Source organism: Pantherophis guttatus, chromosome 5 (assembly GCF_059756535.1).
Source record: "Pantherophis guttatus breed Tessera chromosome 5, ASM5975653v1, whole genome shotgun sequence".
In the NCBI taxonomy this organism is placed as follows: domain Eukaryota; kingdom Metazoa; phylum Chordata; class Lepidosauria; order Squamata; family Colubridae; genus Pantherophis; species Pantherophis guttatus.
Genome location: NC_142067.1, coordinates 19,554,097 through 19,568,562, shown reverse-complemented (window position 1 = coordinate 19,568,562; position 14,466 = coordinate 19,554,097). Strand labels below are relative to the sequence as shown.

At 41.0% G+C, this 14,466-nt stretch overlaps 1 protein-coding gene and 1 pseudogene across 1 annotated transcript; one reads left to right on the top strand and one right to left on the bottom strand.

The window, feature by feature from the left end:
• Positions 1–629: 629 nt before the first annotated feature.
• Positions 630–1,523, bottom strand: LOC148113293 (uncharacterized; annotated as a pseudogene).
• A 2,554-nt stretch (positions 1,524–4,077) lies between these two features.
• LOC117660997 (vitelline membrane outer layer protein 1-like) lies at positions 4,078–11,630 on the top strand. The gene is made up of 3 exons (XM_034409443.3): positions 4,078–4,269; positions 4,887–4,981; positions 8,706–11,630. Exons 1-3 carry the CDS (start codon positions 4,099–4,101, stop codon positions 8,995–8,997), a joined length of 558 nt encoding a protein of 185 aa, XP_034265334.1. The 5' UTR covers positions 4,078–4,098; the 3' UTR covers positions 8,998–11,630.
• The last annotated feature ends 2,836 nt before the right edge of the window (positions 11,631–14,466 follow it).

Genomic DNA, 14,466 nt, shown 5'->3' with positions numbered 1-14,466 from the left:
AGCCGCTTCTGGTTTGCCCCACAGCCAGGGAATGTTTTTTCCTAAGAGTCTATGCAGAGGCTCTGCAATGGTGGCTTTGTCCTTTAAAAACATTGTGTAAAAATTGAGTCCCAAGAATGCCTGCAGTTTGGGCTTCGATTTGGGAGTGGGTGCATTCTGAATGGCCCTGACTTTGCTTTCCATGGGGTGAATAACCGTTCCATCAATCCGGTAGCCCAAAAATTCTCCGGAAGGTACCGCTATCTTGCATTTGGACTTTTTAAGTTTAAGTCCCGCTTCTCTGAACCTAGTTAGGACTTGTCTAACCCTATCCCCAAGCTGTGCCTTGTTCTGGCCACTAATGAGGACGTCATTGAAATAGGGGACGAGTCCTGGGAGCCTTGTAGAAGGCGCTCCATGGTGGTCTGGAAGAGCCCTGGGGCGATGCTAACCCCAAACTGTAGTCTAGTGCATTTAAATGCACCTCTGTGAGTTACTATGGTCTGTGATTCTGCCATAGCGTCATCTACTGGCAGCTGCTGGTACGCCTGCGCAAGGTCTAATTTGGCGAATAGCTTGCCAGGCCCCAGGGAGTGTAGTAGATGGTGGACAATCGGAACGGGAGAGGTGCTCTGGTCTCCCTTCAATTTCTACTTTCGTGTAGACTTTCTCTTCGTCAGTCGTGCTGGCTTGGCCGATTCTCGTGCTGTAGATCTCCCGCTTTTGAATCTCGCGCCGTTTTCTTCACGCCGTTTACGACTACGCGGAAATTGAGCTCTACAAACTCGTGCTATGTGGCCTTTCTTTTCACAACGCCTGCAAATGGCATCTCGGTATTTGCAGGATTGTCTCTCATGATCCCCGCCACAGCTAGGACAGTTCTCGTGGCGGCGGCTTTGCTCGCTTTTTTTCTTTTCCGTGTGGAAGACGTCTTTGTCTGACTCTTCCTCCATGCTGGTTCACGCCTCCTCTCTGTGAACGGGGGCTGTTTTAGGGCCGTCTTTGCTTGGCAGTGGCCGTTGTAGCACTTCAGAAGCCTTCGTGGATGCTTTGTGTGCTCTGGCTTCGTCGAGCGCGCTGGCTAATGTTAAATCTGGCTTTGCCAGAAGGCACCTCTGTAAACGAGTGTCTCTAACACCACAAATCAATTGCTCGAGTAGCGCATCGTCTAGATCCCGGTAGTCGCAATGCGTTGCTGCTTTTCGAAGGGCGGCCACATATGCGCTGACCGGTTCTCCTTCTCTTTGTACACGTTGCCGGAGCTCGTAGCGCTGTACAAATTTTGAAGGAACTGGAGCGTAGTGGGCTCTCAGGTTTGCTTGAAGGATGTCCCAGGGGACTGTCTGGACTGGGGTTGGTTCGCAGAGGGACTCGGCCATCTCGAATACGTGTGGCCCGCAGTGGCTTAAGAATAGGGCTCTTTTTCGGTTCGCGTAGAGCCCTTGCATCTCACTTGCTTCCAGGGAACACTCGAACCTGGTCAGATACGATCCCCACTTCTCTCGGGTCGGATCGAAGGGTTTTGGTGGAACGTAGGCAGACATTGTCGTGTCTCCGTGTTCGCTCGTCACCCTGGCTGAAACTCAGAGCTCTTTTTGATTTGCCTCTTGTGGCCTCAATCCCACCTTCGTCGCCAATTTTGTAGCGCGGGAATAATGAGAGGCACAAGCAGGCTAGTGACAACAGCTCTTTAATTCATGGTGAGACTTCAGCAAAGGAACACAGGCAACAGCCCTCTTTATATACTTTTCAGGGGCAACCGTTAACCAATCACAATTCACAGGGCATTTGAATTTCCCGCACAAAATAGATACATACATAACACTGTTGATATCTAAAATTTGACATCAAATTCTGAGCCATTCAGTTGCACAGTTTTTGTTCCCTTTTGTGTCTCAAATTACCACTCTATGCACTGTAAGGGAGATAAACTAAAATGTGTCCATTAATGCATTTTTGGCTTGCAATAAATTATACAAATTATGCAAATTGTTTTTCAGTATATATTTCCCAGCACTAGCTCAGCAACTCTGACTGATTTTATAGGAATTAAAGTTTCTGCAAGATTCAGAAATGTATGTATTTGAGTTTACTATTAACCTCACTTTTTGGTTTCTGAGTATACCCAGAAATCTTCTAATTGTTAATAATAGAGCCGTGATGGTGAACCTATGACACGTGTGCCACAGGTGGCACGCAGAGCCCTCTCTGCGGGCATGTGAGCCGTCACCCCAGCTCAGCTCTGCCGTGCATGCTTGCGCACCTCCTGCCAGCCAGCTGATTTTTTGGTCTTTGCTGCACATGCACAGGGGGGTGGGGTGCATGCAAGAGACAAGCATGCATTATTAAAGTAGGACATAAAGTGAGATTTGGATATAAGAGTGAAATGATACGGGGTTGCCTTGGATGACCTCGAAACGTCCCTCAAAATGTCAAACCGCAGAGTCAACTAGCTTTCTCACTTCCGTGTCAAAGCGCAGAGCTAAAACCACATGAGTCAATATAAAACTAATATTTCCTGTTTGATGCCTGTGTCTCAGACGCAAGATATAATCAGCTTCTCTGCCCAGTAATAAGGGGCCTAAGCCAATATGAATGATTTAACATATTTCTGTGTTTTGCTGCTTTTGAAGACTATAAGAATGCGTGTTTTGATCCGAACATTGTTCAGATGTTAGATGGTTATCTTTTCTGTCTGAACCTTTGGCCAAATAAAGCTTCCCTTGATCTCGAAGTCTGAGTCCTTTGCTTTTCTGCAACATTATGGGTTATAAATGCAGGGAGGCCTACTGGACCCAAAAGAGGGCATGGGGGGGGATTTGCAGCACGTCCCCTCACAGCCCATTTTTGCTCCCAGAAGGCTGCAGAGAGGCCTAGTAGGTCCAAAACGAGGCACAGGGAGAGCACAGGGGGGTCACATGCACATGCGCAGGGGGCGGGGGAAGCACGGGGTTTTGTGTGTGCATGCGCAGGGGGGCAGGGCAAGTAGGGGGGTTGCACGCACATTGTATTATCGTTAGCCATCACTGATATAGAGGATATAATTTCCGAAGTCAGTATGTTAGTAAATTACAAAATTATTTTTTAACTTATACCACATGAGTATTGATTCAGACATAGAGTGAGATGTTTAGAGTAACTGAGGATTTGTTGTTATTGTATTTGCTAGGACTGAGAGAAGCCAGTTTGGTCTAATGGTTAAAATACCTGGCTGGAGATTGGCTGGAGCGCTAGTCCTGTCTTAGGTACAAAGCCAATTGGATGACTCAATTCTTGACAGTCAGGTCTGGAAATAATCAATACAGGTATTCCTCGACTTTTGACCTCAGCTGAGATCAGAATGTCCATTGCCATGCAAGGAAGCTAAGAGAGCTGCAGCCGATTTTACGACCTTTTTGGACTTGTTGGTTAAGCAGATCACTGCAGTAGTTAAGTGAATCACACTGCTGTTTAACTAAGATGATTAAAGGCCTGGAGATTAAAACATATGAAGAACGGTTGGAGGATTTGGGTTTGGCTAATCTAGAGAAAAGAAGGACTACAGGAGACATGATAGCAGTGTTCCAGTATTTGAGGTGCTGCCACAAAGAAGGGGGGGGGGCGCAACATATTTTTCAAAGCAGCAGAAGGCAAGACAAGAAACAATAGATGGAAACTAAGTAAAGAGAGAAGCAACCTGGAATTAAGAAGAAATGTCCTAACAGTGAGGACAATTAATCAGTAGAACAGCTTGCCTTCAGAAATCGTGGGCACTCTATCATTGGGAGCTTTTAAGAAGAGACTAGACAATCACTTATCTGAAATGGTATAGGGTCTCCTTCTTGAGCAGGGGGCTGGACTAGAAGACCTCTGAGGTTCCTTTCAGCTCCATTCTGATTCTGACCTTGGACCACTCCCTTCTTCTCTAGGAAGAAGGAAGCAGTGGCAAAACACTTCTGAAATCTTGCCAAGAAATTTGCAGGATGTAGTCCAAGAAGTTCTCAGAAGCGGATTCAAATATACAGAATAAATAAACCGAAAAGGATGAGGGTGGTACTGCAGATACTTTATAAAAGATTCCTGGTTTCTAGGAGGCCACAATTTCTGAAGACATTTCTGTTTCAAGAGGCAGACTCTTCCATGGACCTCTCTGTCAGCACCGCTCTTCTCCTGACCATCTCCTGCTGCCTGGGGAATACTGAAGCCCGAAATTACAACTATGTACTCACTGTACCAAATGGGGCTCCCTGGGGTCCCTGGGGCTCAAATGAGTTTTGCCCTGAAGGCTATGCAAATGGTTTCTCCCTGAAGGTAAAAACTTATTTTTCAGGTGCTCTTTTACTTCTTTCTCTTTGCTTGGAATTAACTCTTCAGTTTTTCACTTTGTGTTTTAAGAAAGGCATGTGTTGATGCTTAAATTTTTTTTGACTCTAAAATCAAAGAGAGGCACAAATTATCCCATATTGATGGGTAAATGCTGGAAATTCTGAGAATTGAAGGCTGAAAGAGACCAAGGACAGAAATTTGAATTTTAAAGGTACAGGTAAAGGTTCCCCTTGCACATATGTGCTAGTCGTTCCTGACTCTAGGGGGTGGTGCTCATCTTCGTTTCAAAGCCGAAGAGCCAGCGCTGTCCGAAGACGTCTCCGTGGTCATGTGGCCGGCATGACTAAACACCAAAGGAGCATGGAACACTGTTACCTTCCCACCAAAGGTGGTCCCTATTTTTCTACTTGCATTTTTTATGTGTTTTCGAACTGCTAGGTAGGAAGAAGCTGGGAAAAGTAACGGGAGCTCACCCAGTTATGTAGCACTAGGGATTCGAACCGCTGAACTGCCAAACTTTTGATCAACAAGCTCAGCATCTTAGCCACTGAGCCACTGCATCCCTTTGGATCTTGAACTTTATCAGAGTCTTATTTTCTTAGGTAGAAGCACCCCAAGGGAATGGTGACGATACAGCTCTGAATGGAATCCGTTTGTACTGTACCAAAGGCAAAACAATTGAGTCTAGAGTTGGGCCGTGAGTAACTGACTTTCTTGTCCTGTTTTATTTTCATGTCATCAGGAATGGGGTTGGAGATGACTGATCCTTACTTTACCGCTACTGATTTCAGAAGGGGATGCACTGGAATTAGTAAAGCTGACTTTCAGGCACTGTTGTACAATGGTCTCTCTGAATTAGCAGCTGAGACATGGATGGAGATTTATTTATTCCTAAAAAGTCCAAAAACAGCTACTAAGGTTTTGTGGACCACAGCAAACCTATCTCCAACCTTTACTCTTTCCTGATGTGCTCATTGCTCTTTCCTGACATTCATTCATGCCCTCCAAACACCCTGTATTGACTTTAGTCTGCCCCACACTTCTCTCATTATGCAATCAATGGTTCTATCGGCTGTTCTTATAACTCTGTTTGTGGGGAGACATGAACTTCAGTCTTGAACTACAGGTGAGATTGCTGTTTATGAAAATCAGAAGTGTGGTTGCGATTAATGTCCTATACTTGAAATCTGGGCATAGCTCTTTAAACATCAAATCCCAGTCAATTCAGTCACATGCTGAAGAGTATTTTTGTTACTAAAAATAGATCCAGGAAAATACAGACCTATCAGCCTGACCTCAATATCAGGGAAGATTGTGGAAAAGATAATCAAGCAACGAATCACTGAACACTAGAAGCAAACCAAGTAATAACCAAAAGCCAACATGGGTTTGTCAAAAACAGATCATGCCAGACTAATCTTATTGCATTCTTTGACAAAGTGACAAAATTAGTGGACCAGAGGAATGCTGTCGATATAATTTACTTGGACTTTAGTAAAGCATTTGATAAAGTAGACCATAACCTACTACTAGATAAAGTAGAAAAATGTGGGTTAGACAGCATCACCACCAGATGGATTCGTAACTGGCTGACCAACCGCACTCAATGTATAGTCCTCAATGGAACTGCATCTCCATGGAGGGAAGTATGCAGTGGAGTACCCCAGAGCTCTGTTTTAGGCCCAGTGCTCTTCAACATTTTCATCAATGACTTGGACGAGGGGATAAATGGGGAACTCATCAAATTTGCAGATGACACCAAGCTGGGAGGAATAGCCATCACTCCAAAAGATAGGCTCAAGATACAGAAGGATCTTGACAGATTTGAATATTGGGCGCTATCTAACAAAATGAAATTCAACAGTGAAAAAAAAGCAAGGTTCTACATTTAGGCAAGAAAAACAAAATGCACGGGTACAGTATATGTGGTACCTTGCTCAATAGTAGTAACTCTGAGAGTGATCTTGGAGTCCTAGTGGACAACCATTTAGATATGAGCCAGCAGTGTGCAGCAGTTGCCAAAAAAGCCAACACAGTTCTGGGCTGCATAAACAGAGGGATAGAATCAGGATTATGTGAAGTGTTAATATCATTTTATAATGCCTTGATAAGGCCACACTTGGAATATTGCATTCAGTTTTGGTCGCCACAATGTAAAAAAGATGTTGAGACTCTAGAAAGAGTGCAGAGAAGAGCAACAAAGATGATTAGGGGCAGGGGTGAAACCTAAAATTTGTTACTACCAGTTCTGTGGGCATGGCTTGGTGGTGGTGGGGTTAATGTGACTGGGTGGGCGTGGCCAACTTTTTTTCTTTTTCTTTTACTTTTAAAAGCATTTTTTCTACGAAGAAGTTGCAGAAAAAATGCTTTTAGAAGCCTCTGACGATCAAGCAACTAAGCTGGGATCGTCAGGCTTTTAAAGGCATTTTCCCCCCTACAACCTCTTCGGCCGAAGAGGTTGCAGTAAAAAATGCTTTTAGAAGCCAATGACGATCCCAGCTGAGCCGTGCGATCATCAGAGGCTTTTTTTTTTTTACTTTTAAAAACATTTTTTCAGCCGAAGAGGTTGTAGAAAAAATGCTTTTATAAGATTTTTGCTACCAGTTCTCCAAACCACCTGCCGCCATCACTACCGATCGGGCGATCCTGTCCGAACCGGGAGCATTTCACCCCTGATTAGGGGACCGGAGGCTAAAACATATGAAGAACGGTTGCAGGAACTGGGTATATCTAGTTTGATGAAGAGAAGGACTAGGGGAGACATGATTGCAGTGTTCCAATATCTCAGGGGTTGCCACAAAGAAGAAGGAGTCAAACTATTCTCCAAAGCACCTGAGGGTAGAACAAGAAGCAATGGGTGGAAACTAATCAAGGAGCGAAGCAATTTAGAACTAAGGAGAAATTTCCTGACAGTTAGAACAATTAATAAGTGGAACAACTTGCTTGCAGAAGTTGCTCCAACACTGGAAGTTTTTAAGATGTTGGATAACCATTTGTTTGAAGTAATGTAGGGTTTCCTGCCTGGGCAGTGGGTTGGACTAGAAGACCTCCAAGATCCCTTCCAACTCTGTTATTCTATTCTACTATATTAAAGACTGATAGTAATGCCTATAACTTACAGTACCTTTGATTTATTTATTAGATGATTTAATCAGGTTCATTGCAAATGAAGGTCTCGGCAGTCAAAATGCCTCAAATCAGGATTAGGGCAGCAATGGGCCGATGGGAGGTTGTTCTAACTTTATTTATTGCAAAATAGTCTCTCCCCCCCCAAAAGAAAACCACGGGGAAGGGCCACATGGTCTACAGTTCTACACAGTTCTACAGAGGAATAATTGAGTCTGTCATCTGCACCTCTATAGCTGTCTGGTTTGGTTCTGCAACCCAACAAGACAGACACAGACGCCAGAGGATAATTAGAACTGCAAAAAAAACAATTACTACCAATCTGCCTTCCATTGAGGACCTGTATATTGCATGAGTCAAAAAGAGGGCTATGAAAATATTTACAGATCCCTCGCATCCTGGACATAAACTGTTTTGACTCCTACCCTCAAAATGACGCTATAGAGCACTGCACACCAGAACAACTAGACACAAGGACAGTTTTTCCCCGAACACCATCACTCTGCTAAACAAATAATTCCCTCAACATTGTCAAACTATTCACTAAGTCTGCATTACTATTACTGTTAATCTTCTCATCATTCCCATCACCCATCTTCTCCCACTTATGACTGCATGACTGTAACTTGTTGCTGTATCCTTACGATTTACATTGATTGTTTCCTAGTATGATCTGATTGCTTATTTGTACCCTATGACTATCATTACGTGTTGTACCTTATGATTCTTGATGAATGTATCTTGTCTTTTTATGTACGCTGAGAGCATATGCACCAAAGACAAATTCCTTGTGTTCCAATCACACTTGGCCAATAAAAAATTCTATTCTATTCTATTCTATTCTATTCTATTCTATTCTATTCTATTCTATTCTATTCTATGCTATGCTATGCTATGCTATGCTATGCTATGCTATGCTATGCTATGCTATGCTATGCTATGCTATGCTATGCTATGCTATGCTATTCTAGGGCAGCCAGAGGGGACACTCTATTTTCTTATAGAACTGAGACCACTCAGATGTGGTCAAGGGAAGGTTGGGGGTTTAAAAAACTTATTCTCCCCCCCCCGGACCTTATGCCAGCAGCCACAAAATCCTCTTCCCTTGTTTTTTTCCCCCCTACAACAGCCCAATGAGTTAGGTTGAAAGTCAATTATAGGCCCAGAGATAATGAATTTTGATACTCAGACATAGAGTTCAGCTGGTTCCTAGTCCCAGATTTTAGCCATTATGCTTAAGTCTTGTAGCCTGATGATCAAAGGGATGTGTATCCATCTTTCCCTATTTTTGGCAGGTGGGGAACCTGGACCACAACCCAGTTCTGCCACTCAGGCTACCTGGTTTCTTTTTCTCTGAAAGTGGAACCACCTCAAGGAAAGGGTGATGATACATCAGCTAACAACATCCAATTCACCTGCAGCAATGGTCAAGCCCTGCAGGGCCATGGCCGGAATTGGGGTTATTATGGCCCATGGAGCAGTCGCTGCCCCTCAACTGGTATATGTGGGCTACGAACAAAGGTGGAGGAAAATCAGGGCAAAGGTGATGACACAGCACTCAACGATGTGAATTTTTACTGCTGTTAATAGCTGATATATGTTTTGCCACCTGGAAATATACTTTTGTCATACATTTCCAACAGTGGTGAGATTTACTACCAGTTCTGTAGGCGTGGCTTGGTGGGTGTGGCATGGCATGGCTTGATGGTATGGCTTGGTGGGTGTGGCAGGGGAAGGATACTGTAAAATCTCCATTTCCACCCCACTCCAGGGGAAGGATACTGTAAATCTCCATTCCCTCCCCACTCCAAGGGAAGGTTATTGCAAAATCCCAATTTCTTCCCTTAGCATCTGGGACTCGGGGGGCAGAAAATAGATGGGGGCGGGGCCAGGCAGAATTTTTACTACCAGTTCTCCGAAATACTCAGAATTTCTGCTACCGGTTCTCCAGAACTGGTCAGAACCTGCTGAATACCACCTCTGATTTCCAAAGACTGCTAATTATAATCCAATATTAACTTGAGAAGAGAGGTTATGTTTGTGAAAGTGTGATAGTACAAGGTAACCCCTCCCCCCATGCATGTCTTGAAATGGGTTCAGATTGGAAAGAAAAAAAATGTGGTGGCAGAAACCTCAAGCATTGCAAAGATTGATTATCTCTTCTCTATCATTTTGAATCAAGTCACAGAACCAAACTGTAATTCTGTATTACTGCTTTCTTGCTTGCAAATAAAATTATGTTGCATCTTCAAAGTCATTTCTTTCTTTCATTGAGCCAGGTTTGGGCCACAATAATACGTATGTATTTCTTTGGGTTTATTTATTCTTGTACTCTGCATTTCACTACAAAGAATACAGAAATATTCAAGAAAATAAACTATAGGTGGGCCAGCACTAGTTAAGAACCAACAAAAATTGATGATGTATGTGTTTTTATGAGATGCGGATTAAGAGCTACATATGTTTTCTTCTTACACAAAGCCTACAAATAATCACTTATCCAAATTACTACTTTTCTGTTCTTTAAACACTTACATAAAAAGATCTCTCTCCCAATCCCATACCTTTCATTGGCTCTGAATTTTTATTCGTATGTATTGATTGATTTGATTTGTACATCATTGGAAGATTTGGTGAAATGGGGAAATCTGCAGTTATCTTTGATTGGTAGGATTGCAACTATTAAGATGAATATTTTGCCTAGAATTTTGTACTTACTTCAGACAATTCCAATAAAGTTGGATAAGGAATTCTTTGCAGACTTGAATAAAATGATGTTGAAATACAGTACATTTGGCAGGGAAAGAAGGCAAGAATAAAACTTAAGTTGCTACAAGATGCTAAAATGAGGGGTGGTTTTGGTCTACCTAACTTTGAACTTTATTATCAAGCAACTAGTCTAATGTGGATTAAAGAATGGATAACTTTGAAAAATATTAGATTATTGAATTTGGAGGGACATGATTTGTTGATGGGGTGGCACACCTTTTTATGGTATAAAGGAACTAAAATACAGGGGTATTTTAGAAGACACAAGATACGTGAAGCTTTATGGTTGAATTGGGAGAAGGTTAAAAAATATCATTATTTAAAGATTCCAGTCTGGGTATCTACAATTGAAGCATTTTCATACCCAGTGACATTTAAAAGGGAACAAATTATAAGATATAAGGAATTATTGGATGAAAAGGGTGAACTTAAATTAAAGCAGGATATAGAAGATCAGGGCTGTAAGATGGATTGGTTTTCATATATGCAAATACTTTCTAGATATCGAGAAGATCTTAAACAAGAAGGTTTTTATAATGGCTTGACTAACTTAGATAAGATTCTAATGGATTCTGATGACCGTGTAATTAAAAAGCTATATGGCTATTTATTAGGGGCAAAACTGGAAGAAGAATAAGTTAAAGAATCAATGATAGCATGGGGGAAGAATTTTGGTTATGGTATTGATTTAGATAAATGGCAAAAATTGTGGTCACATAACTACAAAATGACAATGTCTACAGCATATAAGGAGAATTTGTATAAGATGTTTTACAGGTGGCATCTACCCCCGACGAGGATAGCCAGAATGTTCCAGAACAAATCGGAGAAATGTTGGAAATGTCATCAGACCACAGGATCATATTACCACATGTGGTGGTCAAGTGCAGAAGCAAGGAGATATTGGACTAAGATACACATGTGGTTGGAAAAAATGATAAAGAGACAATAGATTTTAAACCAGAAATATTTTTATTAGGGATCCTACCAGAGATATATAATAAAGAACTGCAATACTTCATTGTGAGTCTTTTGACAGCCGCTAGAATTGTATTTGCTAAAAATTGGAAAGGAGAAAAGATACCTAATGATGAAGAAATTATTAAGAAAATGATGGAATGTGCTGAAATGAGTAAATTGACATTTGAAATAAGAGAGCAGGAAGGCAGACAATATTATTCGATATGGGAGTTATTTTACCAATGGATGGAGAATAAGATTTGGAGATAATTATGAAATGAATGGTTGTTGAAATAAGTTAGGCGGAAAAAACTTTCATGGAAACAAGTGGGGATGTTTAGTGATAAACTGAAGAGAGGAAGAGCACAAAAATGTCACCGATCGACACACTGTCTGTAATTGTTTGGAATAATAATGTTTTTATGTTTTGTTTTGATTTTAAAAAAATAAAAAATTTCCAAAAAAACCAAAAAACAATTATATGAATCCAACAAATTGTGGCTTATTTCAAAAACTATAGGCAAGAAATCCTTGACTCCATATATGTATACTTGTTATGTATACATTATTGAATGTATACGTATAGTTGTGTTAAACCCTGCTAAAGTGAAACTGTTAGATGACCCTCACTGTTAGCTCCAACTATTTTGGAGGGAAACTTTGAACATTCATATTTGGGCCGGTTTTTCAAGCATTATGATTGGTTAAGACACTGTGGGCCCAGAGTATAAATTACAGACATTTGGCTGCTGTTTCTCAGTTCCAGTTTTGAGTCAATAAATGCTGTTGTAGCTATGCTGGACTGGTTCTTGTCTACTGAAGCCCACTACACAATATAACTGACCTCTGCTGTCCCTCTAATAGCTAATTCCTTCTCTACTGTTAAGAAAATCCATTAGCATAGTTTTATCATTTGCGAGTTTTAAGACCAAAAACTATATCACTAGAAGCTTGTTAGCTTAATCCCATATGAATTTATCTGTATATATCTGTATATCCCTGACCTTTGCACTTTCCGCCGCGAACTAAAGACATGGCTGTTTAAATCACCTAGCCTGGACTGATGGGGTTTGATTATTTTAATGAGTTTTAACATATGTTTAATTTGTATTTTAATATGTTTTTATCTGGTTTGATTTTAATTGTTGTGAGCCGCCCTGAGTCCTATGGAGATAGGGCGGCATACAAATCAAATTAAATAAATAAATAAATAAATAAATAAATAAATAAATAAATAAATAAATAAGTAAATAAATATGTTTAGTATAGCATATCCGACATTTGAGCAGCTTTCAGAGGAAGCTTATTGATACTTCACATAGAATACATTACATTAATCTAAATATGTATGAACAATTATAATTAGCTATGCTGTCCAAGAGAGGGCGCCATTGATCCAACCAAAATTAGATTACTCCTATTACAATGGAGGTCACTTAGGTCTGTAGTAAGGATGACTGTAGATGCTCCCTCAATAATTTAGTCTTGATAGTTTGTACTGAAGGTATCTATCCAGTAGAATTTTAATTAGGGAATATCAGGACCTTTGCTATATTCTATACTTCTGTTTTGTTGCCTTTATACCAAACTGGCTCTCAATTCTTCGTTAGATAAATTAAAACCATGTTTTTGTTCTGTTGTAAGACACATCACTAACTAGCATAGATTCTTGGGTGGCAATGATACTGTAGCTGAATCTTCATTTAAAGAATTGAAAGCAGCTTCTTTTCCATTTTGGTTTTGAAATTATCAAGGTAGCGAGAAAGGGATGAAATTAAACGGGCATCCTCAAATGTCAGAGTTCAACAGGACAACCCCCAAAATGTATACGCAACTTAGTTCATGGCAAATTTATGAGGCTAATTTCGATTTCCAATGCCAGACTAAGAAGAACAAAGAGAAACCTGGGAATAGACAGAGCAATGGCTTAGCTGTTGTCATTTAAATTTATCAGATTGGAAATCAAGGTTTTCCAATGTTGTCACTCTTCTTCCTCTCAGATTGATATATTTGGATTTCATAATCTGACAATCTGATTATAGCCATTATTTGTGAACTTTCAAAGAGAAGACCCAGGAAAGTCAAGTCTGTTTTTCTACATTACATAGATTTAATTTATCTCAGGGATGTCATACTGAAGGCCTACAAATAGCAAAGGACTGGTCCGCAGTGCCTCTGCTAGTGAAAATGGGCTAGTGAAAACGCCCCCTGCCCCGTGCCCCATTTCGGCTGCCAGAGTGCTGCGGGAGGCTATCAAGGCCAAAAATGGGCTTTGTGACTAGCAAACTGTAGATTTTGTCCTCCCTTTAAGATTCTCTAGTATAAGCAGTATTAAATCCCATCTTATAGGTGTTCTCAGATGATCCTCCTGCCATGGCTGTAAAGATATGTCATGGGAAACCACAGTACCATGGGAATTGTCCAATGGGGAGACATTAATCCTAACCCTTTCACTTGTCTACTTACAGGTAAAAGGACTCTTCGCAGTCACAAAATTCCAAAAGCCGTTTAATGTGCAATAAATATAAATGTTCTACTTACCTGTGCAGAGATGACCTTGGAAGAAACATATGACTATTAGCAAAATGTGAGCCCAGTCTTGGTAAATAAGAAAACATGAGAAAGAAGCTAAAAGCTGCCTTTTTAATAGTTTGTAATCATTAAAAATTAGCACCTGTTATTTTAAGGGTGGAAATATATAAAACCTCTGTGTGTGATCACCTTATGCACAATTTAGTGAGTGAAATTAATAGTCTGAGTTCTCACAATACAACAAATAATAAACATCTAGAATAGACACCACTTTTAAAAAATACCCCCAAGTTTTTTTTCAGAAGTAATGGCCTCAATTCTATTCCTCCTCCTCCTCCTCCTCCTCCTCCTCCTCCTCCTCCTCCTCCTCCTCCTCCTCCTCCTCCTCCTCCTCTTCCTTCCTTCCTTCCTTCCTTCCTTCCTTCCTTCCTTCCTTCCTTCCTTCCTTCCTTCCTTCCTTCCTTCTTCTTTCATCATCATCATCTTCTTCATCGTCATCATCATCACTACCATGCTAAATATGGTCTCTCCCCTTCCTAATGTTAAATTGTGGCCCATGGCTACTGAAACGTTTCTTTTTATAGTTTTTATAGTTCAGAATCTTTAATAAACGTAATTAAACTGAGCATCAGCTAAGCATCCAGTGGACTAGAGCAAAATGCAAATAAACTAGACCTTATTTTCAGATAGCAACCACAATAATTTTTTAAACATTTCCTGGCTCCATCCAAGGAAGGCAACAGAAGTTACTCAGGTTTCATGTCCCTGCCCCTACTTCTGTCCTGCCTACAAACA

Coding starts and splice junctions, on each gene's coding strand:
- LOC117660997 (XM_034409443.3), top strand. CDS start 4,099: ATGGACCTCTCTGTCAGCACCGCTCTTCTCCTGACCATCTCCTGCTGC. Junction 4,270..4,886: donor CAAATGGTTTCTCCCTGAAG/GTAAAAACTTAT, acceptor TTATTTTCTTAG/GTAGAAGCACCCCAAGGGAA. Junction 4,982..8,705: donor ATTGAGTCTAGAGTTGGGCC/GTGAGTAACTGA, acceptor TATTTTTGGCAG/GTGGGGAACCTGGACCACAA.